At 40.0% G+C, this 24,075-nt stretch overlaps 1 protein-coding gene across 1 annotated transcript in view; it reads right to left on the reverse strand.

The window, feature by feature from the left end:
• The window catches only part of LOC119882968 (scavenger receptor cysteine-rich type 1 protein M130-like), a 30,267-nt gene that overhangs the window by 2,632 nt on the left and 3,560 nt on the right, over positions 1-24,075 (reverse strand). Inside the window, exons 2-8 of the mRNA XM_038693394.1 lie at positions 9,525-9,640; positions 9,131-9,433; positions 7,566-7,871; positions 7,159-7,470; positions 1,244-1,549; positions 837-1,148; positions 276-605 (exon numbers count right to left, since the gene is read on the reverse strand). Coding sequence (XP_038549322.1) covers positions 276-605; positions 837-1,148; positions 1,244-1,549; positions 7,159-7,470; positions 7,566-7,871; positions 9,131-9,433; positions 9,525-9,640 — 1,985 coding nt within the window. The remainder of the gene's footprint in view (positions 1-275; positions 606-836; positions 1,149-1,243; positions 1,550-7,158; positions 7,471-7,565; positions 7,872-9,130; positions 9,434-9,524; positions 9,641-24,075) is intronic.

The raw sequence follows: 24,075 nt of genomic DNA on the forward strand, positions 1-24,075 counted from the left end.
ATCTTGTTGAGTTTTAGAGATTGAATTCCTCACAAAGCTGCACTCCTACTCCTCTGTCTTGTGCAGACATCTGCAATCAAACTTTATATGAACTTTATACATAGTTACTGTTTCCATGCCCCTTATCCATTCATTCAGTTATTGAGATTAGTCTGAACAGCATCAGAAAACATGAAGACTGTGAATGCCGTCTTATGAACAGTTGGCACCACGTGAACTTTGATGTGATTCAGATTAATAATACTTTCTAGCCTGCCCAGATTGTAAGAAGTTACCTGAGACAGTGAGATGGAGTGGCTGGCTCTCAGAAGAAAAGTTATGGTAGAAAACATAGAAGTGATAAACACAGCTGTAGTTCCCTTGGTGGGTGTGGTCTGCAGCAGAGAACAGGAAATGGGCAGAGTGATTGACAGCTGGCAGGGTGTAGTTCTGTGTTGTGTTGGAGTTGGTGAAGATAAGCTGGAAGGAGCCTTCTGGATACTGTGGCAGGATGGAGCAGCTGATGGTGAAGTTGGAGCCCATGAGCACCTGAAGCCCCTGCTGCTTGGCCTCAGAATCCCCGTCAGTGTAGGTAGAGAAGGAGATGTTTGGCCGAGCCAGAATATCTGCGAACACGGTGGGAGATGAAACATTTAGTCTGCATTTTAAGAAATATAAAATTCCTCATCTTCATTTGTTTTGTCAAAGCGAACACTGAACACAGTACGATGACAAGATTTATTAGCAGGAGCCATTGATAATGGATAAATTGAAATCTTATTCAGATGACTTAGTTTAAAAATGAACAGGCAGGTAAGAGATTATAAGGATTCCTGTGTTTTCATTGATGCCGTTACCTGAGCAGGTGACTTCCAGACTTAGAACCCTTCTATTAGAATCATACCCGAACGATAAGAATGCACATTCTCTAATTCCAGAGTAAAACGGAATACAAGATGCTATTATCCAAGCATCTTGGTTGTGCAAATCCTCTCTTCTTCCTGTTGAAAGAGGATAGCCACAGTCCAGCTGCCTGCATACTAAAGACGCTGACATCAGGTCCCAGTTAGAGGAGGAATCAGCTACTGGTCTCCACTCTCCAAAATGTTTCATCTCAAGTCTACCGACACAGCGGCTGGCTCCTCCAACCAACCGGACGTCATCAGGCTCTGACCAGATACAAGAGAGTAATTAGTTAAAGAAGTAAAGTAACTTGCATTACAACAGAGATTACATCAAATCAAATCAGTAGATCTTCTCCTACCTGAGCAGGTGAGTTCAACAGCTTTGCCAGATGAGCAGGTGTCTCTAGCTGAGCCTGAGCTTCCACAGTCCCGGAGAGCAGACTCATGGCCTCCACACTGGAACTCTTTTGACCACACTGGGGGCTCCATTTCTCCATACAGCGCCCCCTGGAGGACTGAAGGAGCCCCACAGCCAAGCTCCCTGCAGACCACCTCTGCATCCTGCTGGTCAAAGTCGTCTTCACACACTGAGGACCACAACTGGTTAGACTCCACCTCCAGTCTGCCGGAACATGGACTAGTCCCATTAACCAGCCTGACAGATCCTGAAGAAAGATGAAGACAGAATTCGCATCATCCGTCATCTATTTGAAAAAACTTTTTGATGCGTAGGATGAAAGGAAAAGATCTTAAAACTTTTATAACCTGTGTTACTACACTGAGACTGTAGGGGAATTTCTTGATAATCTAATGTTTGGATTTCAAGAACTGACCACAGGAGTAGTCAGACTCATCACTGTAAACTAAAACAATTTAAACTTTTTACCCATTCTTTCAGCTACAGGTAAATGTAGTGCAGGTAACATTTACCAGTAGAGAAGTCCACCTCAATAAATGCGAGAGGAAACCGCCTGATATTTGGACTGGCTGATGACCGGTTGGACGCTCCAATCGATTTTAAACCGTGAGTATGATGTCATGAATCAGTTCTTGAAAAAGAAAAATACCCTAGGTTGATAGACATGTAATTACGGTGGGTGATGGCTATAAGATAGTATATAATTCCATTTTCTATATGGTGATACTTGTATTTTAGAGATCCTTTGGCGGTTTATACAAACAAAGGCCTAAAGACATAATTCCTTATAATACATAATTTCCTTTGGAGATTTATAAATTCTTTCCTGGAACAGTTTCTCATTTTCCTGTGTTTTTGAAAGAAAAATAGACATTCGGCTCTGACCTGTAGCGGTCCGGGTTAGGCTCTGACCTGTAGCGGTCCGGGTTAGGCTCTGACCTGTAGCGGTCTGTTGCATGATTATGTTTTCGTGATTATGTTTTCATCTTAGAAAAACATTCCAGATGTTTCCATTTAAAGCCCTATAGAGGTTTTAAGAATTTATTGTGGTTTGATAAGCGTTTGTTCTAAACATTATGCCCAACTACGAACGGGAAAAACTAAAATGGGCGTGTATATATAAACTTTGTGATAAACTAATTTCAGTGTCCAGTACACAGAACAAAAGAGTGCACCGCTCAGAACGCGAAAGTGTCATACAGGTCACTTGGTTGAAAAAAGTTTATCCAGAGTTAATGTGTGTTTGATAAGATCCGACCATATTACAATATGGGAAGATCAGAGTGATTGTGTGAAATGTGTGAATGATAAGCCTATTGCAAGTGAAAGCACATCCGTCCCAGTGAGTCAGAAGAAAACATGGGGAACAAAAAGGGGAAATTAAACTCTTTGCCTGACACCCTTTCAGGTCCAGCTAAATTAATGGCAGAAAAATGGGAAAGAGAGTGGTTGTTGATGCTTCACTTTGGCACAATTTAACTGAAGGTGTTTTCCCTATCATAGGCACACTGAGTACAGATTGTTTAGGGAGATGTAGAATTATGTTGACAGAGAATGTAAATAAAGTAGGAAAGAAAAAATAGACTGGCTGGCTAGCTTTTGAAAAGTGGGGAAAAGAAGCACACTTTTAATGGTAAAACAACAAATATGGGATGCAGGTCTAAATCTAAATGATGAGAAAAAAGAAACACAAAAGGCCAGATCTGAATTTACCGCCACCAAATGCTGTCTCTAAGCCACCCATTCTGATGACACCAGAAACCACCCTTCCAAATTTCCAAATCCCCAGCCGGAAGTATTTGTATACTGGCCATGGCAGCCAGATGAACTAAGAAGTTGCAGAAAAACTGCCTAATCCTCAGAAAAATGGTAGTGAGAAATGGGTTACATCAATGAAGCAATTGTTGTCCACGTATAATCCAATTTTGCAGGAAGTGGAAACTGTGTTGGAAGTGTTTCAAGCTCCGACGGGCCAACATTCGACCTGTCACCTGGTCCACAGCACCATCAGTAGGATCAACTCAGTTTGGTGCCATGATGGACACCTTGTATGACGCAGCGCGACAGGCTTTTCCCCTGAGAGTCTGTTGGCCTGAGATCCAGAACACTAAACAAAAGGAAGAGGAGTCAGCTGCAGACTACCGTGTCCACATGGAAGCTGTTTTTGCAGTTAACTCTGGCATCAACCCCGACAATGAAGCATACCCCTACCTGCTAAAGACTGCATTGGTAAAGGGTCTCCACCCTGGCCTGAAGATCCAAGTTGTGACTACAGGTGTCGGCTGGGAAAGCGCACCTATAGCAACTATCTTGCACGCCGAAAGAAACAAGGCAGATATGGACTGTAAACAATAGGAACATCTCTAAACTGCTCAGTTAATGTTCTACCAGCAGGGTGCACCAAAGAATCCTGGACAGAGGTGGCAGTCCCATCAAAACAATAGAGGACGAGGTGTCAGAGGAAGGACGACCCTAAGACCACTTCATTAGCAAGGACCACACCACCAATGGATACGTTTATATACTTTATTAATGGATAACAAGAGCAAGCATGCAATGCTGGTCACTGTGTTCGAGTCATTGTGGGGTAGCTACTGTAGGGAGGATCTGCCATAGCGCCCGGGCACGACAGACCTCATGATCCTATGGAGAAGAGGGAGTAGATGCGGAAACAAGGGTGGGGAAGGGGTGCAGAGTGCGAGAGCAAAGGAGAAAAGATGGGTTAGCTGGGTATTTATGGAAGTATGGGAGAGGCGTGATTGGTGAGTGGTCCTGCTCCTGAAACTCTGCTGGTAGCTCCACATTCCGAACATCAAGGGGACTACAAAATCACAAACCAAAACAAAATAAGGTGCAACAGATGGCTATGGGCACATATCATGTCAGTGTCCCACCTCTGGCTTTCACCAAGAAGAAGGACAAGATCAAGAGAAATCCAGGCCACACACACCACCTGAGGGCCTCACTGTGCAGTCTCCCTTCATGAGATTCTAACTGGGCATCCCGTGCGGTAACACCCCTTTTCCTCAAAACAGGCCTACACTGGCAGGGATGGATAATGAGATGGTAAGCTATTGTTGCGCACTCAACCATGCTTTGAAGCTTATTTTCCCTATGGTAAAAGCGGCCCTCCCTGATCCTTCAACGACACAACTTCAGACCATCCAGCCTGGACAGATCGAGGATCTACGAAGAAAACATTGGCACCATCCCCATAGGCTATGATCATATCAGGTGCTGCTGACGACTCCAACTGCTGTCCGGGTAGCTGAGAGGGACACGTGGGTTCATGCATCCCAGTGCAAAGTTTGTCCCCAGTGAGGATCCCCTCCAACAATACACATGGACAATGGAGGAAAGAGTCTTCTGAAAACATTGGATGCAGTGATTCATCCTTGTCCTGAAAGCTGTCCCCATCATTGGAGGCGCAAGAAGAGGATACAGAGGGGAGACATAGCATTGGCATGTTACCAACACAGGGTGAGGGGACAGAAGAAAATGGGTCCACAATAACCACAAATAAACCATGTAATCAAGGGAAAGACAATTGCCATGTTTTCTGGAGTATTCCTGTTTTGAACTACCAAGATGATCTGTTGTCATATTTGTTGTAGTTCTTCTCTCCCGAAAATTCCATTCATTTTTTTAAGTCCTGTTTCTGATTGTTTATTCTTTTTAGTACTATCGTTATGATTTTGTATGCATCCCTTATTGAACAGATTGTATAATATTTTGTAATTTTAGTTTCCATGTTTCTTTCCAACAAATGGGTAAATGACCAACTCTGGCCCCTACTATGACCATGCATGTAGGCTATTTTATCTCTTGTATTAAGTGTTTTTTTTTTTTTTAAATCATTCTACTTTTTGAAACTGTCAAGCCTTAATGTACGGATGATATAGGGTTTTACAAATGTAGTCCTCCATATATTTCTCTTGTTTTTTGTTGTTTTAATTATTCATCAATCACTTAATGTTCTCAATTTGTGTCAAAAGGAGGGAATATGAGAAATAAATTTTAGGTTGCAGATTCCTAGGACTCATTATAATTAACTCTGAGAAATAAGTCTTGGTTTTTGACGATAAACGGCATGTAGGGGAGAGTTTAACAGACCAATCGAGGACTATGGGGACGTCTCTGATGGTAAACACATATGCATTCTTTTGTCAGCTCAGGAAGAGCTATTGAGTGTATGCTAATCACCCCCAACCGGTCGAGGCAGATGGCCACCCACCCTGAGCCATGGTTCTGCTCGAGGTTTCTGCCTCTTAAAAGGAAGTTTTTCCTTGCCTCTGTCGCCTAGTGCTGCTCTTGGTGGGAATTGTTGGGCTTCTGTAATTGACATCACAGAGTACGGTCTAGACCTGCTCTTTTATGAAGCACTCTGAGATAACTGTTGTTGTGATTTGGGCTATATAAATAAAATTGAATTGAATAATACTCTAGATGTGATTTGCCATGTTTTCTTGTCTACCATTTGTTATTTGTGTGTTTGTACTGGAGTGCATTTAAGGAGAGGGAGACTGTCGAGAGAGAACTGTGCTTTTTCTCTGTGGCCACGTATAAAGAATTGATTCATCACACCTTTGACTCCATATTCTTTGGGAAGAAATTATTCAATCACATGCTTCATTTGTAAGTGAATTTTTAGCCCATTGAGAATAAGGCAGTGAAAATTTGATTTATTAAAAAATAATTTCATTGAAAAACTATATACTGCGACCTTTAAGGAAGGAGTGTCGGTGCGTTTGTGTGTGCACGTGTGGTTGAAGAGGAAGAGAAACGGAGCATTAGCAGCGCCGGTGTTGTTGGAGTTATGTGTGCACCTCGCAGGACATTCGTATCATTAATCACCATTGATGAACGACCCAAAGAATATTATATTGTTTTTGAAATAGTACTTGGAATAGACCTGCGAGGTACAGCAGCGTGCATGCATTTGTTAGCAGAGCAGAGGGAAAGGGTCAACAATATGCCTCAGTATTGCTGTAAATGTACAGTGTAAGTCTCAGTGACTGACTGAATAGAGACTGCAGCTCTGCAGCTTCCCAAGATTAACACATGATGAGACCTGACAATTCTGATTTGACTATGTAAATCTTTAGTCGGGGACACCCCTAGCTGTTTTTCTAACTGACTCTCTGTTCTCCTACCATTGCTATGCTGATGATACCCACCTATATCTGTCCTTCCCACCACACAACCCCACTGTCTTGACTGAACTAGTGATCACAGACAGACCTTCTGTTCAGCTCAACATATTAGTATCATTGCAGTGTATAACATCATAAATGTCAGGTTTTATGTGACTGAGTATGCCCCTCAACTGAGTGTAAAGGTCATCTTACACCTTGACTTCTGTAATGCCCTCATGACAGGGCTTCTCACATGCCCAGTAAACACTCTGCAAATGGTCCAAACCATGGTGATATGTTTGGTCTTCATTAGCCAAATCATTTCACTACTGATTCCCCATTGTTTCTCGCATTAAGTTGAAGCTCAACATTGGGCATGGATAGTCATTTATATCTTATTCAGAGCACTTCAATTAAATTTCAATTCAATTTTATTTATATAGCGCCAAATCACAACAAAAGTTATCTCAGAGCTTTTCATAAAAGAGCAGGTCTAGACCGTACTCTTTGATGCTATTTACAGAAACCCAACAATTCCCACCAAGAGCAGCACTAGGCGAAAGAGGCAAGGAAAAACTTCCTTTTAAGAGGCAGAAATGTCGAGCAGAACCATGGCTCAGGGTGGGCGGCCATCTGCCTCGACCGACTTGAATGAAAAATTAAAAGACAAGGAAGAGTTTATAAGGATTCCTGTTAAAGAAGTTGTCATTGACGGTGTTACCTGAGCAGATGACTGTCAGGCTATGCGCTGACAAAAAATGAGTCCGGTGCGATATGAATGCACACTCTCTGATTGCAGACTCAGACGGACCACAGGCAGATACAGTTATCAATGCTTTGCGGTTTCCTAAATCATCTCTTCTTTCTGTTGAAAGAGCAGAGCCACAGTCCAGCTGCCTACACACTAAAGCTGCAGACACCAGGTCCCAGTTAAAGGTGGAATCAGCCACTGGTCTCCACTCTCCCTTGTATTTCATCTGTAGTCTACCGACACAGCGGCTGGGTCCTCCAACCAACCGGACGTCATCAGGCTCTGAACAGATACAAGAGAGTAATTAGCTAAAGAAGTAAAGTAACTTGCATTACAACAGAGATTGCAATAAATCTAAGCAGCCGATCTTCTCCTACCTGAACATGCGAGTTCAACAGATTTGCCAGATGAGCAGGTGTCTCTACCTGAGCCTGAGCTTCCACAGTCCAGGAGAGCAGACTCATGGCCTCCACACTGGAACTCTTTTGACCACACTGGGGGCTCCACCTCTCCATACAGCGCCCCCTGGAGGACTGAAGGAGCCCCACAGCCAAGCTCCCTACAGACCACCTCTGCATCCTGCTGGTCAAAGTCGTCTTCACACACTGAGGACCACAAATGGTTAGACTTCACCTCCAGTCTGCCGGAACATGGACTAGTCCTATTAACCAGCCTGACAGGTCCTGAAGAAAGATGAAGACAGACAGAATTAGAATTTTAAATAAAAACAAAATATCTCTTTCTAACTTGTGTTACTGCATTGGGGAAGGCTGTAGGAGCATTTCTTGATGACCTATGTTTGGATCTCAAGAGCCAACCACGGGAGTAGTCAGACTCATCACTGCAAAATAAAATAATTTTAACTTTTTACCCATTCTTTCAGCTACAGGCCAGTCCTGCCAGGATAATTCAACCACATGTATTCTGTAGTCAGTCAGTGTAGGTAACTTTTATTAAAATAACTTCTTGGTTTATTTGATTAAATTGTCCCTTTATCCTGACAGTAGTACATTAGACAGATAAGATATCAGGCTACTTAAGAATCCACTGCTCCCTGGTCAAAACAACCAATCAGAGACTCAGTCTCTACGACAGTGTCTGTACTGTCCCCCAATAAGAGGAGCAGCTGATTTGACTGCCAATCTCACTGTCGAATGCATGCGCAACTCCGCACAAGACCAATGTAGGAGGCAAAATAGTATTTTGGGGGGGCAGTGGCTATAATAATGAAACAGAATAGCCACTACAACCGGTCAACGGCAGGCGAGTAGAGCAACAGCACGCCTCAATATAGCTGCAAATGTACAGTGTAAGTCTCAGTGACTGACTGAATAGAGACTGCAGCTCTGCAGCTTCCCAAGATTAACACATGAGACTTGACAATTCTGATTTGACTATGTAAATCTTTAGTCGGGGACACCCCTAGCTGTTTGTCTAACTGACTCTCTGTTCTCCTACCATTGCTATGCTGATGATACCCACCTAATATCTGTCCTTCCCACCACACAACCCCACTGTCTTGACTGAACTATTGGTGATAACAGATGGGCCTTCTGTTGCGTATAACATCTTAAATGTCAGGTTTTATGTGACAGAGTATGCTACTCAACTGCGTGTAAAGGTCATCTCACACCTTGACTACTGTAATGCCCTCCTGACAGGGCTTCTCACGTGCACAGTAAATGAAATCAAATGGTCCAAAACGTGCAGGTATCTTTTGTCTTCAAATAGCCAAAACATTTCACTACTGTATACTGACTCCATGTTGTTGCTCGTATTAAGTTCAAGTCACTAATTCTTGCCTATAGAGTGACCACTACTGGAACTCTCTTATTCAGGTTTATAAGCCTTCTCATTCTCTACACTAAGCTAGTGAACAAATAAGAAAGGAAGAAAAGACTAAGAAAGATTATTGTTATAGTTGAGGAATTTCTGGAGTTACCTGAGCACTTGATCTCCAGGTTGGAAAGTGAAGTGTCAAGCGATGTAAACACACATTCCCTAACTGCAGACATGGACCGAAGACAAGTTGATCTAATTTGCCATATTGTTTTGTAATAGTTATTCATTATCTTCCCTGTATAAACAGCAGAGCCACAGTCCAGTTGTTCACACACAACATCTGCTGTCTTTAGATTCCAGTCAGATGTTTGGTCGTCCACCTCTTCCCACCGTCCCTGGTGTTTGACCTCCAGTTCACCAGCACATTGACTGGATCCTCCCACCAACCGAACATTATTGGGCTCTTGGCAGACAAGAGTAATTATTAAAAATAGATGAAGTCACATTTATTAAATAGAAAATCAGTCCAAAACAAAGCACAGGTCCTCTCCTACCTGAGCAGGTGAGTTCAACAGCTTTGCCAGATGAGCAGGTGTCTCTAGCTGAGCCTGAGCTGTCAATCTGACAATCCAGGAGAGCAGACTCATGGCCTTCACACTGGAACTCTTTGGTCCACACTGGCACTCGCATTTGTCTATAAACAGTCCCCTGGAGGACTGAAGGAGCCCCACAGCCAAGCTCTCTACAGACCACCTCTGCATCCTGCTGGTTAAAGTCATCTTCACACACTGAGGACCACGACTGGTTAGACTTCACGTCCAGTCTGCCTGAACACAGACTAGTCCCATTAACCAGCCTGACAGACTCTGAAGAGGGTGAGAGACACAGAAAGACAGACTAGAGTTTATAGGGCATGGCAAAATAAAACATTACAATATAATGAAGTGGTCCTACAGTGTATGCCAGTCATAATGCCATAATGTCAGTCCTTGTTTGTCTGTGCATGTTTTTGAGCACTCTTCCTCTGTTAATGCAGTTTTTCAGCATTTTCCAGATAATTCAGACTTTGTCTCTTACCATTTCACATCTGTTGTGTCAACTTGAAAGACGTCATAGTTTACCTCAAACTGAGTGCTTTTTGGGATGCACAATTTGGGGGAATACGTCTGACACTTTTTGTAACTTGTTCCAATGTAACTTGTAATTCTAATGCTATAACTAACAATGACGCATGGATTGGCCAGGTGTACAGAGGTGAGAAAGAAGGCAAGCTCTGACATGTCTCTCAAGCTCTCTTTGTTAGTTCCTTATGCCACTACTTCTGTTTTTCTTATTCCTGTTCAGATTCAAGATTCAGCATATCCCGCCCAGCTTTCCACCCCAGCATCAAGTGACCATTTAGAACAGACATGAGTTCCCTTAGTGGCCAAACAACACTGTAAATTTCAAACATACCAGCCTTAATAAAGGTCTAAGCAGTTCATATAGACTTCACCATATAGGACAACCTGCAGAGGTACAACAAGGCCATTTTGACAGTCTGAACTGCTACAGCAGTCACAAACACAACAAAATTATGTAACGTGGCAAGGTGAAAAGACTGGATAATGTTTCTAAACCAGGACATCACAAAAAATATTAAAAATATTCACTGATAGCCTGTGATGAATTATTTCTTCTTCAAACAAAGTCATCAACAACTCAAGCAAGCTTGTTTCCACATGTAGATCACTTTTAATGGAGACTAGTGGAAGCAGGCCAATTCCGCCACAGTCCCCTACTGGTAGCTGCTGGGAGATCAGTATCGAATGTTTGAAGTCATGAACCTCCAGCAACAAGCCCACTTATTTACCATTTAGAATTTCATTATCGGAATGACTGTATACTTGAGTCCAATGGAAACCACTGATTAACTCACCAGTTCATTCTTACTGTAGGTTTTATCACTTACTGTATTCTTGGCCATAAAGTGTACTGCTACAGCATTTCAGCAATGCAAGAAACTCAGACCAAAGCAAAATGAATGCACCGTGGGTTTAAACTTTTTAGAACGGTGAACTAGGCTCGTATTCTATGGGACTCTCAGGCCAAACGAAGCGGATCACTAGGCGGACATTTGAATATCCGAAGCGCAATTCCTAAAAGTGAACAACTACAACATTTTCTTTACGAATCAACTTTTTATGCCTATCAGAGACATGGTTGCATGAAAACTCTGGTCGGGGTGGAGGTGTGTTATTTTATGTCAAGGATTATATAAGTTGTAAGCAAATTCAATGGTCCTGTGTTAATGACTTAGAATGTATCGGTCTTGAATGAACTCTCTCAGCCCAAATGTCATTCACTGTGATTGTAATACATAGACCACCATCTGCAAAAAACGTGTTCTATGATAAGTTGAATATCCGTCTTAAAGAGTTTGATACTAACAATGAGATAATTTTATTAGGAGATTTTAATATAAACTGGAATGATAAAGCAAAAAGGAAAGAGATAAAACATGTAATGAGTAATTTTTCCGACTAGGATTACCAGTTCCTCAGAAACACTCATTGATCTGGTCTTTACTAACAGACCAGAAAGAATAAAGAAATCATATAATCTGGTTACAGGTTTATCTGACCACAATATGATTTTGATTCTAAGAAAACTCACAAAACGGAGATTTAATTTATCAGCAAACATTATAAAGTTCCTAATGGACAATTAACTAATCTTGGAATTCCAATTAAAAAAATAAATTGGAATGAGCAACATGTAAATACAAATTTAGATCATAACTGTAATAGATTGATGTGTGAATTTCAAACAACTATACAAAGTTTTATGAGGAAAGTGAAATACAAACCAGGCAAAAGAAATTATTTACCGTGGTTGAATGAAAACATAAGGACACTCATGAAACAAAGGGACCAGGCTCTTAAGATGGCTCTCAGGAACAAAGTGGAACATGAGAAGCGTCTATTTATCTCACTGAGAAATAAAGTCATAAAAGAGCCTAGAAAGGCAAAAGCGACATTCTTTATTAATGCTAGAAGTGAAGCAAAGGGGAATAGTAAAGAAATCTGTCAGAATCTAAAGAAATTAACTGGGAAATCCAATACCGTTAATAAAAAAATCTAATTAAATGTAGAAGGAAACGTCATCCATGATTCAAGTAAAGTGGCAACAGCATTTAATGCTTACTTCATTGATTCTATAAAAACTCAGAATTCCTGTGAATTAAAATATTCTGTCACTTCTCTAAATACTAATGCTCCCATTTTAACTTTTAGAGAAGTGACGAATACCAAAGAGTGCACGATTATTTCCTCTTTAAATTGTTCAAGGGCAAAGGATACATATGGAATGGACACAATATTTATTCAAAATATTATAAATATACACCAGTGTATAAATCAGGTGATCTTATGACTATTAGTAATTATAGACCCATCTGTATCCTTCCGTCAATATCAAAAATTGCCGAAAAATGGATCTCCGAACAGATAATATCGCATTTAAATGCTACGTCTTTTTCATTACATCCTCTGCAATTTGGCTTTCGAAAATATCATTCCACTGAAACAGCTAATTGTTTTCTTTTGAAAAAAGGCTAAAATGGACCAAGGAGGTGTAGTTGGGGCGGTCCTTGATTTGAAGAAAGCCTTTGATACAGTAAATCATGAGGTTTTAATTACCAAGTTATTGAAGTTAAATTTTTCATCCAGTGTCATCAAATGGATACAATCGTACCTTTTAGATAGATAACAATGTGTTCGCATAGACCATAAAATTTCCCAAATGACTGATAATGACTTAGGTCTACCTCAAGGTTCAACCTTGGGTCCTCTGTTGTTCTGTCTGTATATTAATGACCTGCCTGAAGTTTGTCCTTCTGCAGTAACTGTTCAGATGTACGCTGATGATACGGTTATATATGTACATGCAAAAAACAAGAAGCAAGCTGCTAAGCAACTATCAGCTTCTATGGTCAATATCTCTAATTGGTTAACAAACTCTTGTTTCCATCTTAATACCAGCAAAACTGTATGCACGTTCTTTTCAAAATCTGCAAATAAAGATCCAGACCCAGAGGTTACTGTAGCAGCACTCACAACACTGTCAGTTGTGAGTGAGTTTAAGTATTTAGGTATAATATTACTGACAACTGACATTTAAATCTCAAGTTTAAAACGTTTTGGTCAATTTTAGACACATTAGAAGTAATTTAAATACAGAGGCCTCAAAGTTGTACATCAATGTCATGATATTGTCACATATGAACTACTGTATGACCAGCTGGACGCAGACAGGAAGGACTGCATTACAGTCAATAGAAATGGTTTATAAGCGGGCTTTGAAAACAATGGATAAGTCAAATTCATTTCATCGTTGTAACATTTTAAAGAAGCATGTTTTTTTTAAACTGGGAAAATAGGGTCAAATTTGCTGATATCTAGCTTGTGTATAAAATGTTCCATGGTTTAGCCCCCCCCTCCACACACTCTCCACTCTCCTACCAGAGCTACTTCCAGAGGTTCCTTACAACAGTCAGTCTTTTCCTACCGAGCAGCACATACCTGGAATACGATACCTACAGAACTAAGAAACATTTCTTCTCTTAGTACCTTTTCAAAAGCTATAAAACAGTGGTTACTGGACAATCAAGTATGTTGTCATAATGTGCAGTAATGCTTTTGTAATTGTTTTTATATATTCCTGTACTCTCATGTCGAGATATATGTATCTATTTTTGTTAATGTTTTATCCATGCTGCTGTGTTGTCTGCTTATGATTTTAAGTGCATGTTTTGTTTTTTTTAATGTTGTCTGTATGCCATGTTTTAACGTTCTTATAACATCAACCTGCCAGGGACTCCAGATGAAAATTAGCCTGCATGGCTAAATCTGGCTCATTTACATTTGGGCCTTGTCTTTATGTTCATTAATGTGCACTGTCCCTTTTAACTTAAATGTGAAAAAGGTAGGTAAATCTTTCCTGGGGATTATTATGTAATAATAATAATATTTTCTTTCTTATACAGACAATTGGTCTGGGGTGTGTTTCCGAAAAGCATCGCTGCTAGCTACGGTAGGAACTTTCTTGGTTGGAACTATGCGGTTGCAACGCAACTGTTTGCCAAAACCCTTGTTCAGGCTATGGAGGTAACTAAGTTGGTAAATTTCATGTTACAAACCATCGTTAAGCGACGCAGGCATTCCCCGAAACCATAGTTCCAACGAACTGTATGTAAGTTGCATAATTTGAGCTTCAGCTCCTGAACTGTGGTTAGAAGCTTCGGTCCTGGTGACTACGGCACAGATAGAAGAAAATGCAGTCTTAGGAGGTGGATTTAATGTGTTTTAAGCAGGGAATGTTAGATAATCTTGCTGTACAAACATATTTAAGGTGAAGTTTTTTTAATGTAGTTGTAAAAGTACATTTTCAATGTATTTGTCGGGGGAGTTTGCATGTTCTCCCCGTGTCTGCGTGGGTTCTCTCCTGGTGCTCCGGCTTCCTCCCACCATCCAAAGACATGTGGAGTAGGTTGATTGGTGACTCTAAATTGTCCTTAGGGGTGTGAGTGTGAGCGTGAGTGGTTGTTCGTCTATGTGTGGCCCTGCGATGGACTGGTGACCTGTCCAGGGTGTATCCCGCCTTGCGCCTTGTTTTTTGGCTATAGATTGCGTTACCTGAGCAGGTGATCCCCAAAACGGTAGCAGGAATCGTGGTCCTTTTTGTCAAACATTTCCTCAGTCTAGATTTAGAGTTTAGACAGGAATGTGGGATGCTCCATCGAGATGAAGATGTAGGTGATCTTGACGAAGCCCGAACCACAGAACCACAGTCCAGCTGTCTACAAACTTCATCTGCTAACTTCAGGTCCCAGCCATGGTCATCCACTTCTCTCCAAACTCCCTGGTGCTTCACCTGCACCAAACCAGAACAGCGGCTGGATCCTCCCAGCAAGCGGATTTCATCAATCTCTGAATGCAGGTAAGAGTTTCATTAGTGAAATAATCTCTTGTGTAAATTTTGAAATATTTCTACTTTCTCTGTTTACCTTTTAAAGTGTGATCTTCCACTCTCTGGAGACCTGGAGAGAATCATGAAAAAAAAACATTAAGTGTCATTGGAATTTGTCCTGCTCTGGACAGGCTAGACAGAAAAGTTGCAGGAGAAGCACCCCTTCCCAGTTTTCTAAGGTTTTATGATCTAACCAAGCCATCAAAACGCATCAAGGGCTCACAGACTCATGGTTCAAAAATCAATCTGACCCAAACTATATTCACTTTCAGCAGAGAATAAGAGAGAGGAAGGGAATGTGAAGCAACATCCCAGTGTGGAAGAAGTATTTAGATCCTTAAAAAACAAACTCCATTAGAATTGTGTTATTATTATAACAGGCACATTAAAATATAAATGTCACGTTAATTCACACAGCTATGTACTTCTACTCCACTTCAACTAGGAGGTATTGAGAGAGTTCCTTCTATTTTATAAGTGCATCAATATTTCAGTTTAAATAAAATTGACTCTTTGCTTAGTCCGACAACCTGTCGGACCTGTCAGACTTTTATCACGGTGCTGCCACCACTGTGTCTTACTGCACTCCCCGGAGAAATATTTTCTAATTTTTGGAAAAAGCAACTTCAGAAAGAAGCAGACCGTTTTGCAGTTGCATTATACATTTGAAGATTTTATTCTGGCTGTCAAACTGACATGAAAAAAATAAAGATAGAAGCTTAAGCCTGTTAACATTACAGATCACAGAGTAAAAGTGAACCACCATATTACCTGAGTATTGAGACAAAGGACAACGATATTAAGGATTAACACTGTTCCTGTACATCTGGGAAGGTCTCTATTCACTATTACAATCACTAAAAAGCAGAACAGCAGGACTTTATTACGTTACATTCAGTAGTAAGTTAGCTAGCATTAGCTAACATTACATTACATTAGGAACAGACAATGTTTTTCTGGATTTGTTTTAGGTTTTGGAAAGAGAATAAATCGTACTTCTCCTTTCAACATTTTTGAGTAGCGACTATTACATGTGACCCAGGAACAATGTTTGACCATATCTTGGAAAAATACAGCAAAAAAAGGTAGAAAACGACTCCTTCTTCATCTCAGTTAGAGAGAGAGAGTCCTATACTGTGATGTGATTGGCCAGCTGCGAATTCGGGGCGTGTCTTAGGGAAGGGTCAGTTCTGGAATTCTTTTGAAGAAACATTTAATTTTTGTTTTTTACTTTTATTTATTTTAATATTTGAGGACTTGTTTTTTCAGTTCCAAATTTTAAGTTGTTTTTTTTTAATCAAAGCTCATTTTTGTTCACTTTCAATTACTTATTTTTTTCAGTTTCAGACTTTTGGCACCGATGTTGCGTAGAGGCCGTGGCTTCAAAAGAGAGGAGAGTGGCTTCAACTGAGATGGACATGGAATCATGAGTGACAGCCAAACAGAGAAGGCAGAAGAATCTCCTCAGTCATGTTGCCTTCAGGAAATGTAGCCAAGCCACTGTGACTTAGTGCTTTCTATCCACCACCTACCCCGCGACCCTGTACGCAGGATAAGCGGTTGACGATGGATGGATGGATCCACCATCAATGTGTGATTGGCAGGAAACAAACTGATACCAATGACAAAGTTCAATTTTAAAAGCTGTTTCAGACAACACGTAGCACTAGTTACACTATAAGAGCAATACACTGTGCCAGATTGTGCTGTTCAGCAGCGACACTTGAATGGAGTTCTCCTACTGTAGCACTGCATTATGGGAAGACCATATTCATGCATGCCATATTCCATATTATTATATTATATTCATTTCACTCTCCTCTCATTGACACCCATGCAATGCATGACGCTTGCAGGGGCATTTCTACCGGACTTTGTAGTTGCTTAGGAGACAACATATTTTGACCATCCTGCTTCTGCAAAACTGATCTAAAACTGAATAACAGATCTGAAACTAAAAAAAAGTGAAGTTCTAAGGAAAAAGACTTTTGATTCTGAAAACGTAAAATGTGGAACTGAAAAAAACAAGTCCTCAAATGTATAAAAGTGAAAAATTTAAATGAATAATTTATTTAAAAATATTCCAGAATTAAATCAAAATTTTATGTAAACTGTCAAAAAATGGTACAGTTATTTTAAGGTTTGAATACATGGTTGTATTTTTCAAGTGAAAAACCAAAACTTTAATTTTCAGTTCAAGTTTTTCAATTTTATTTTATTTTTTCAGATTAGCAAAATCTTTGGACCTGATTTAGCTCCATACACTGAATCATTCATAATATGAGGGTCAAAGCTGTGTCTTCACAAGGAAGAAAAAACTGTGGATTGTACTTTTATGAGCACCAATTTGAGACATCTTGGCCAGTCATTGTTTCTTTTAAGGCCCATTTGAGGATTAAGCGTTGGTTTTAGTATTAAAGTGGGATTAAAAAATTGGGAGTGGAAGTTTTGACCTCTTCTAACTTTCATCAGAGGCATCAAACAACACATTACAAAGAACATTTAAATTAGATGTGCATGAAAAAAAGGAGATATATAATTTCATCCTATAGTTTCATCACGGCTCTCTAGAGATGTCTGATGTCCAAGCTCTCTTTCTTAGCCTGTCACTTCCTGAAATTTCTTATATTTTCTTACCTTGCTTGATTTTAATTTAAAATATTGGTTAAAATAAAGTTCATGCCACTCAGTCCAAACTGTGAGCAGCTGTCAGTGGGGTTAAAGAGACGAAAGTCCTACCTGAGCTCCAGAGCAACATGAAAACCACCAGTACGTGATCCATGTCCAGTTGGTGTGTTGTCCATACAAACCTGTCACTCTAGCTTCCTCATTTACCGGCTTAAATTCATACTCTGTTACAGCTCTCAATGCTCGTCAGATGTGCAGTTTCCTCTTCATCTTTAAACTTCCTTATCAGGCTCCATGTCATTTCTTGCTTAAATGACTCTTTGGCATTTGTCAACAGAAAGCTAATTGATAACATGATAATGGTATACTGACATATGTTCCCTCATGATGTTTTTACTTATAAAAACATTTTCATTAGTTACATTTACTGCAGCACCATTTAATTACTGGAACCAGACTGTGTTCTGATCTCTGGGGAGCCTGAAGGGGTTTAATATTTTAATTATCACTTTATCCCATTTAAAAGTGTTGTAGGCCTGCGTAGAATGTTTTTGCAGTATCACATCACCATAGATTTAGTTCATTTGCACTGATTGCCAGTTTCTTCTTTACTTACAAGATGCCATGTCACAGTACATTAGTAAAGTTTGCTGTCAGGGCCCCGAGGCTCTGGAACAGCCTGCCCGAGGAAATCAGGTCGGCTGAGTCAGTGAACTCTTAAGTCCCTTCTTAAAACATACTTTTATAGGAGAGCCTTTCCCGATCTTATTTGACTTTATTTTATCCCTTTTATTTTATTCTATTTTACTAATTTTATATTTATCTTAAACGTGTATTTTAGTCTTTTCAATGTTTTCTTGCTTTTATCTTGTATTATTTTTTGTATTATTGTCTCTTGGGTATTATTGTCTTTACACTTTTTAAAGCACTTTGTAACTTGTTTTTGAAAAGTGCTCTACAAATAAGGATTATTATTATAAAGTCACCTGCAGCTTCATCCTTCTACCACAATCCCTTTGTAAAACCTGTATCACTTTAATTCACTGTAACTTTGAGGGGTTTGTAATGGAACATGCATTTTAAAATGCTAGATTTTTATTTCTCTGTTAACATTAAAGTGATAAACTTTGCCTGATTTTGGTTATTTATGGCTTCAGGGTGTGACAGTTAACTCAGAATAGGAAGGCCTGGGCTGCATGTCTTCAGAGAAAAACAGGAACCTATGGTATATAACATATTTCTAGCAACGAAGTATGTGAGACAGACCTTCCCTTTTCTCTTATGTAGACCCACAAGCCCATTTGCAAATGTGACATAAACTTACTCAGACAGTTTTGGTTTTTCATCCTTATTTTATAAGGACCCTAAACAGGGGAGATAGCAGAGTTAGCAGCGACCAAGGACAACAGAGCTGAGAGAAATTTAGGCAAAAAAGAAATGATTCAGCTACACTGCAAGAGACATATTGTTGTTTTAAACTGTTTTAGCTCAGTAAAATCTACAATTTAGATGTATAATTATTATACATTAGTATATTCACTTCTAAAATATTTCACTGCTTTCACTACTCTTATGTCTGAATCCACCTTGGAGATGCTTCAGCCCCATCACCTAGCCAGTCTTCAGTACTGGAACCACCAAGAACATACTCATCAATCTCAGTGTTCTCTCGTCCCAGCCTCTGGTTTTTACTGGCCTGGAAAGACATGACAGCAAATATATTTTGTTATTGCTCAAATACCTGTTCTCTTCTAATTAAATAGATCATGCTAAATACTCAATTTAACCCAGTCCTCTCCTGAATAAATATGTGAACAGGACCTTAGAGTTGAAGCAGAGGGCAGTGACAACGTCTTGCTTTATGATCTCCCCGTGGTTTCTGTGGAAGAAAATGAACAATTACTTTGGCAGAATTATGAATTTTAGCATGCATGTCTTTGATGGTGGGAGGAAACTGGAGCACCCGGGGGAAACCCACCCAAACAAAAGAAAGGCTCCACAAAGAAAGGCCTGGGCTAACCGAGGTCTCAGTCCAGGACCTTATTGCTGTGAGAGAGGCGTGGTCTCAAGATTAAACAATGAATTCAGAAGAACGCTGCTCCAATGTGTTGTGTGAGAGCTGAGCAGTCCATGTGGGTGTGCAGCTTGACCATCCTACTCTGTTCACCCAGCCACTCTACAAGGTACATGGCTCTTTTTCATTATACAGGACAAGGCTGCATAACAAAACAAAATTTGTAGTTCCTTCAATCTTAATTTTCTGAAAGCTGAATCCTCAAATTTATAAATTTATGGATTTAAGAGCTTATTTTGAAATCAACACGGACCACAGGATATATTTTGCCTTTCTGTTTTGCAGCTTCCTGGAGTTAGGTAGGCTCTCCAGCTGTATTCGCCTACAGGAAAACGGTGTTACAGGACGCTCGGCCATGAAAGCAGGTCCCCATAGGCTGTTAACAGTGACTGATGAGGTCTTATGTAACCTGGCTATTAACAGTTTCTTACAGCAGGCTGTTGGTCCTTGGTCCAGTAACAGATGTGTGCTAGTAGCTCTTATACTCAAAACATGTATCCACCATTATAAAAATCTTTCCTAAAATAGACAGCAATTTCCCTACTGGAGTGCAAAAAGAGCTTTTTTTTCTTGCTCATAGTAAAATCTTTCAAGGGAATTGGAGGGACTTTCCAATATGCTTTTCTGGTGTTTTTGCAGAGGTTATTATTTCATGCAGATGGCCTTTTTGGACTGTAACGTTACTTACTGCGGTCAAACTGATATAAAGTGTGGCAATGATCACATTTACAATATTCAGTCCCGCTCACTAACCATTTCCAATACATTTAGCTGTGCTCACATTACTGAGCCTCCTGTGAAAGATAACGTTACACAAACAGTTATTAAAAAGGCGAGCTAACACTGACAAATTACGTTGGCTAAATTCATTAAATGTAACATGTCTGTGAAGGTTCTCAGTCATCCAAACAAGGTTAAGTGTGACCATCGTTGGCATCTTCACCTGAGGCCAAGAGGTAACGTTTGTTAAGTTTCCTGATGAAAAGACAGCATTGTAAGTGGGGGATAAGTGTTGGCGAAGACCCCCAGAAGCCCTCGCTTAACAGCGAAGGGGGTCTACGACACCACTTATTCCCCACTTACAATGCTGTCCTTTCATCACTGTCCTCGGGCGCAAGTTTTAAAAGCTCAGGAGTGTTCAAAAGAGTTTCTGCTTTCATCACAGAATTCTTCGAGGGGTGGGCAGAGGGGGTGGAGGTCGGGTTTTGCCCATTCTTGTTAAGATTCTCTCTGTTTAAGGGAAATTTAACTGTAAGTATGCATAAATGCTTATTATATATGATTATAATAATATGTTATAATAATAATAATAGAATGGCAGTTAAACAATCATATCAGTAATTAATAAAGAACAGAAATATATTTCACGTCATCAAAACATTTCTGAAGCTCAACCTTCCTACATATAATTATGTCCTGAAACATAATTCCTAATGATAAAACAAGATAACAAGAAAAGCTAATGAAAAAGGGCCATGCTAACACAGTTAGTTAATTCAATCATTTTAACAGTAAGAAAAACGGATTTTGGCTAACAATATCAAGGATACATTCTGCACATGATTATTAGAATGTTTATTCCGTTTACATTGTGATTGCAATAGTATGACAATGTTGGTTATAAGGATCTACTTTCAGTCCTCTGTCTCAGGAAAGAGTATCAGACTTTATGTCCTGTGTCTGTCGATTTTATCTCCGTTCACACACAGATGTTAAGTACAAAAGGTGGTAGACCTCCCTCTCCTTGAGTGATGTTAGATACCGAGTTATCCCTTTCCAGAAGGTACTGGTCCAGTTCTCTGTCTTAAGGGTCCGATCCTCCAGGCCTATGGGTATTACCCTAATAGGTATGACCGAGGACTGTTTAAGCTGGTGTCGGTGAGATTTGTTCCTTCTAACTAACTCATCTGGATGCCTATCCAGCTTACTCTGAAATGGCACCCAACTGAATAGCCCCAGAGCCAAATACCAACTCATCCTAGCTCGTTAACGACAGCTCTCTTCTTATTGATCGGTGCACTTGGTATGGTCGCTAGCATAGTACACTGAACAAAATTATAAACGCAACCCTTTTGGTTTTTTCCCCCCATTCATCATGAGCTGAACTCAAAGATCTAAGACTTTCTCTATGTACACAAAAGGCCTGTTTCTCTCAAATAGTGTTCACAAATCTGTCAAAATCTGTGTTAGTGAGCACTTCTCCTCTGCTGAGATAATCCATCCACATCAGAGGTGTGGCAGATCAAGATGCTGATCAGACAGCATGGGTATTGCACAGGTGTGCCTTAGGCTGGCCACAATAAAAGACCTTAGGCTGGCCACAATAAAAGACCACTTGAAAACGTGCAGTTTCACTGTACTGGTGGGGGTCCAGAAACCTTAGATCTTTGAGTTCAGCTCATAATGAATGGGGGCAAAAACAAAAGTGTTGCGTTTATAATTTTGTTCAGTATATATAGTGGCCAGGAGAATGGGCCCCAAGGATAAGTTAATTTCTTGGCTAGAGCAACCTATACGAACTTTAAAGATGTTAAACACACTTTACTTAATGAATTACTACCTTAGTGAAGAAATAAAGTCTACTACTTGTTCTTTAAATGCAGTGGTTATATTTTTTATTGCAAAATTAAGCAAAGGCAAGCATACAACTTGTACTGATTAAAATTTATTAAAATGATTAAAATTGAAAACCTGATTAAAAAAAGCTGAGCTTGAGTAATTTATGATGTCTTTTTTCAGAGAGAGGGAGGGGAAGAAGTTGTCCTGGCATGTAAATCCTCCCTCCACTGCGGAGCTGTAGAATCTTGTAGAAACTTGAGACTTTCTCCAAAGTGCCTCGGAAAGTCTTCAGTCCACGATGCAGTTGAACAAGAGAAACTTCAGAGTCCAATAATTCTTTGGATGGTTTGGACGTGGTTATCCTCTGCTGCTCTCCTTACTTTGACTATATTAATTCTTTGACCATGAAATTATCATTTTAATGTATTCATGTTCAGTATCAATGAGATGCTGATTTTCAGTCATCATCATATCATGTTCAATCAAACTCTCTTTTAATCATTATTCATTATATTGCATAGCATTGTTAAGCTCTGTGTTTTGCAGATGGAAGTATGTTACACTTCCCTTTTCCTCACTGTTGTTACTAAAGGGAGAATGGCTGCAGCTTTCTTCTATGCGACCTGATAGTAACAGCGTTGGGATCTCAGCTTACTTGACAGTATGTGAGAGCCCCCTTTGAGCAAACAGCTGAGTGTAATCCAGCTCATCCTTGATTTTTTTCATCATAGCAACTTTTTGGAGGTTTTGGAGACAGTTTGTTCTTCTGGACAGTGTAGAGACGGACACCATTATGGTGTTTGAATAATAAAGTGTGGTCTTTAGATCCACAGGGAACCAGCTTGGTGTGTTTGTGATTCCTTCACCTCCTTTGGTTGTGGGGCAAGGGGTATTATTGAATGAGGCTGTTCACTACAACCACCAAAGTGATGGAGCTCAGTGTTGTCCTCTCATCTTGGCATTTGTCCTCTGGTGGCCTACAGAGAGATGGCAAAAAATGGCTTTAAGGGCGACTCCACTAGTTGCAAAAAGAAGTCTGATTACATTGCACTCAGTGACAAAATTCTTCTACTTCTCACTTGATTTATTACCTCAGTAAACATTTTCCTAGTGAGTTTCTGGTTTCAGTCGCTAGTTTCAAGTCTTCTTCAATACAGTATGATGTTCATTTAGTGAAATATGGTCCCATTTAGAGTAAAATAGATAATTAAGCAGTGGATGAACAAGTCGCTAGCATGCTGACCTGTAAAGAGTAGGGGGTTAATTTCTTCCGGTTGTTTTGAGCAAAAATTAAGCATCACAATTAATATCACAGACATAAATTGTGGATGCACCATGCTAACCAAGCTAGCTAGCGCCACCCTCTCGCCCGAATATGGTCATTAATGGTTCCAAAAACCCTGAAACAGATTTACAATCATTACATCAGTTCATATAAGAGCAGGTGTGCAGCAGTTTGCTTTTGAAGATTAATTTGTTCGGTTTTAAAAAAAAAAATCTGCATGCTTTGTATTTTCAACTGAGAGGAAAAATATTTAGAAATCACAAGTCCTAATTTGATTCATCTGATTTGACTGGCTGTATAAGATATGTATATCTCCAAAGGAGAACACAGGACATTTTATTCACGGGCAACAGAAGAGGAAGGCCACATGTGAAAAGTGTCTTTGAGCTCTGAGTCTAAGTCTAAATTCTGAGATAGACTCAGAGCTCAAATACATTTTTCACATGTGGCCCTAATACTCATCTGTATAGAGCAAATAGCGAAAAAAAAGCAAGTTCATTTCAGTTGGAATTGATGCTATAAATCTTGTTTTTGCTGACTTTTAGCGTTT

The sequence above is a fragment of the Micropterus salmoides genome, unplaced genomic scaffold, assembly GCF_014851395.1.
Source record: "Micropterus salmoides isolate LMB-PRFRI ecotype aquatic unplaced genomic scaffold, ASM1485139v1 Ms_hic_scaffold_3, whole genome shotgun sequence".
In the NCBI taxonomy this organism is placed as follows: domain Eukaryota; kingdom Metazoa; phylum Chordata; class Actinopteri; order Centrarchiformes; family Centrarchidae; genus Micropterus; species Micropterus salmoides.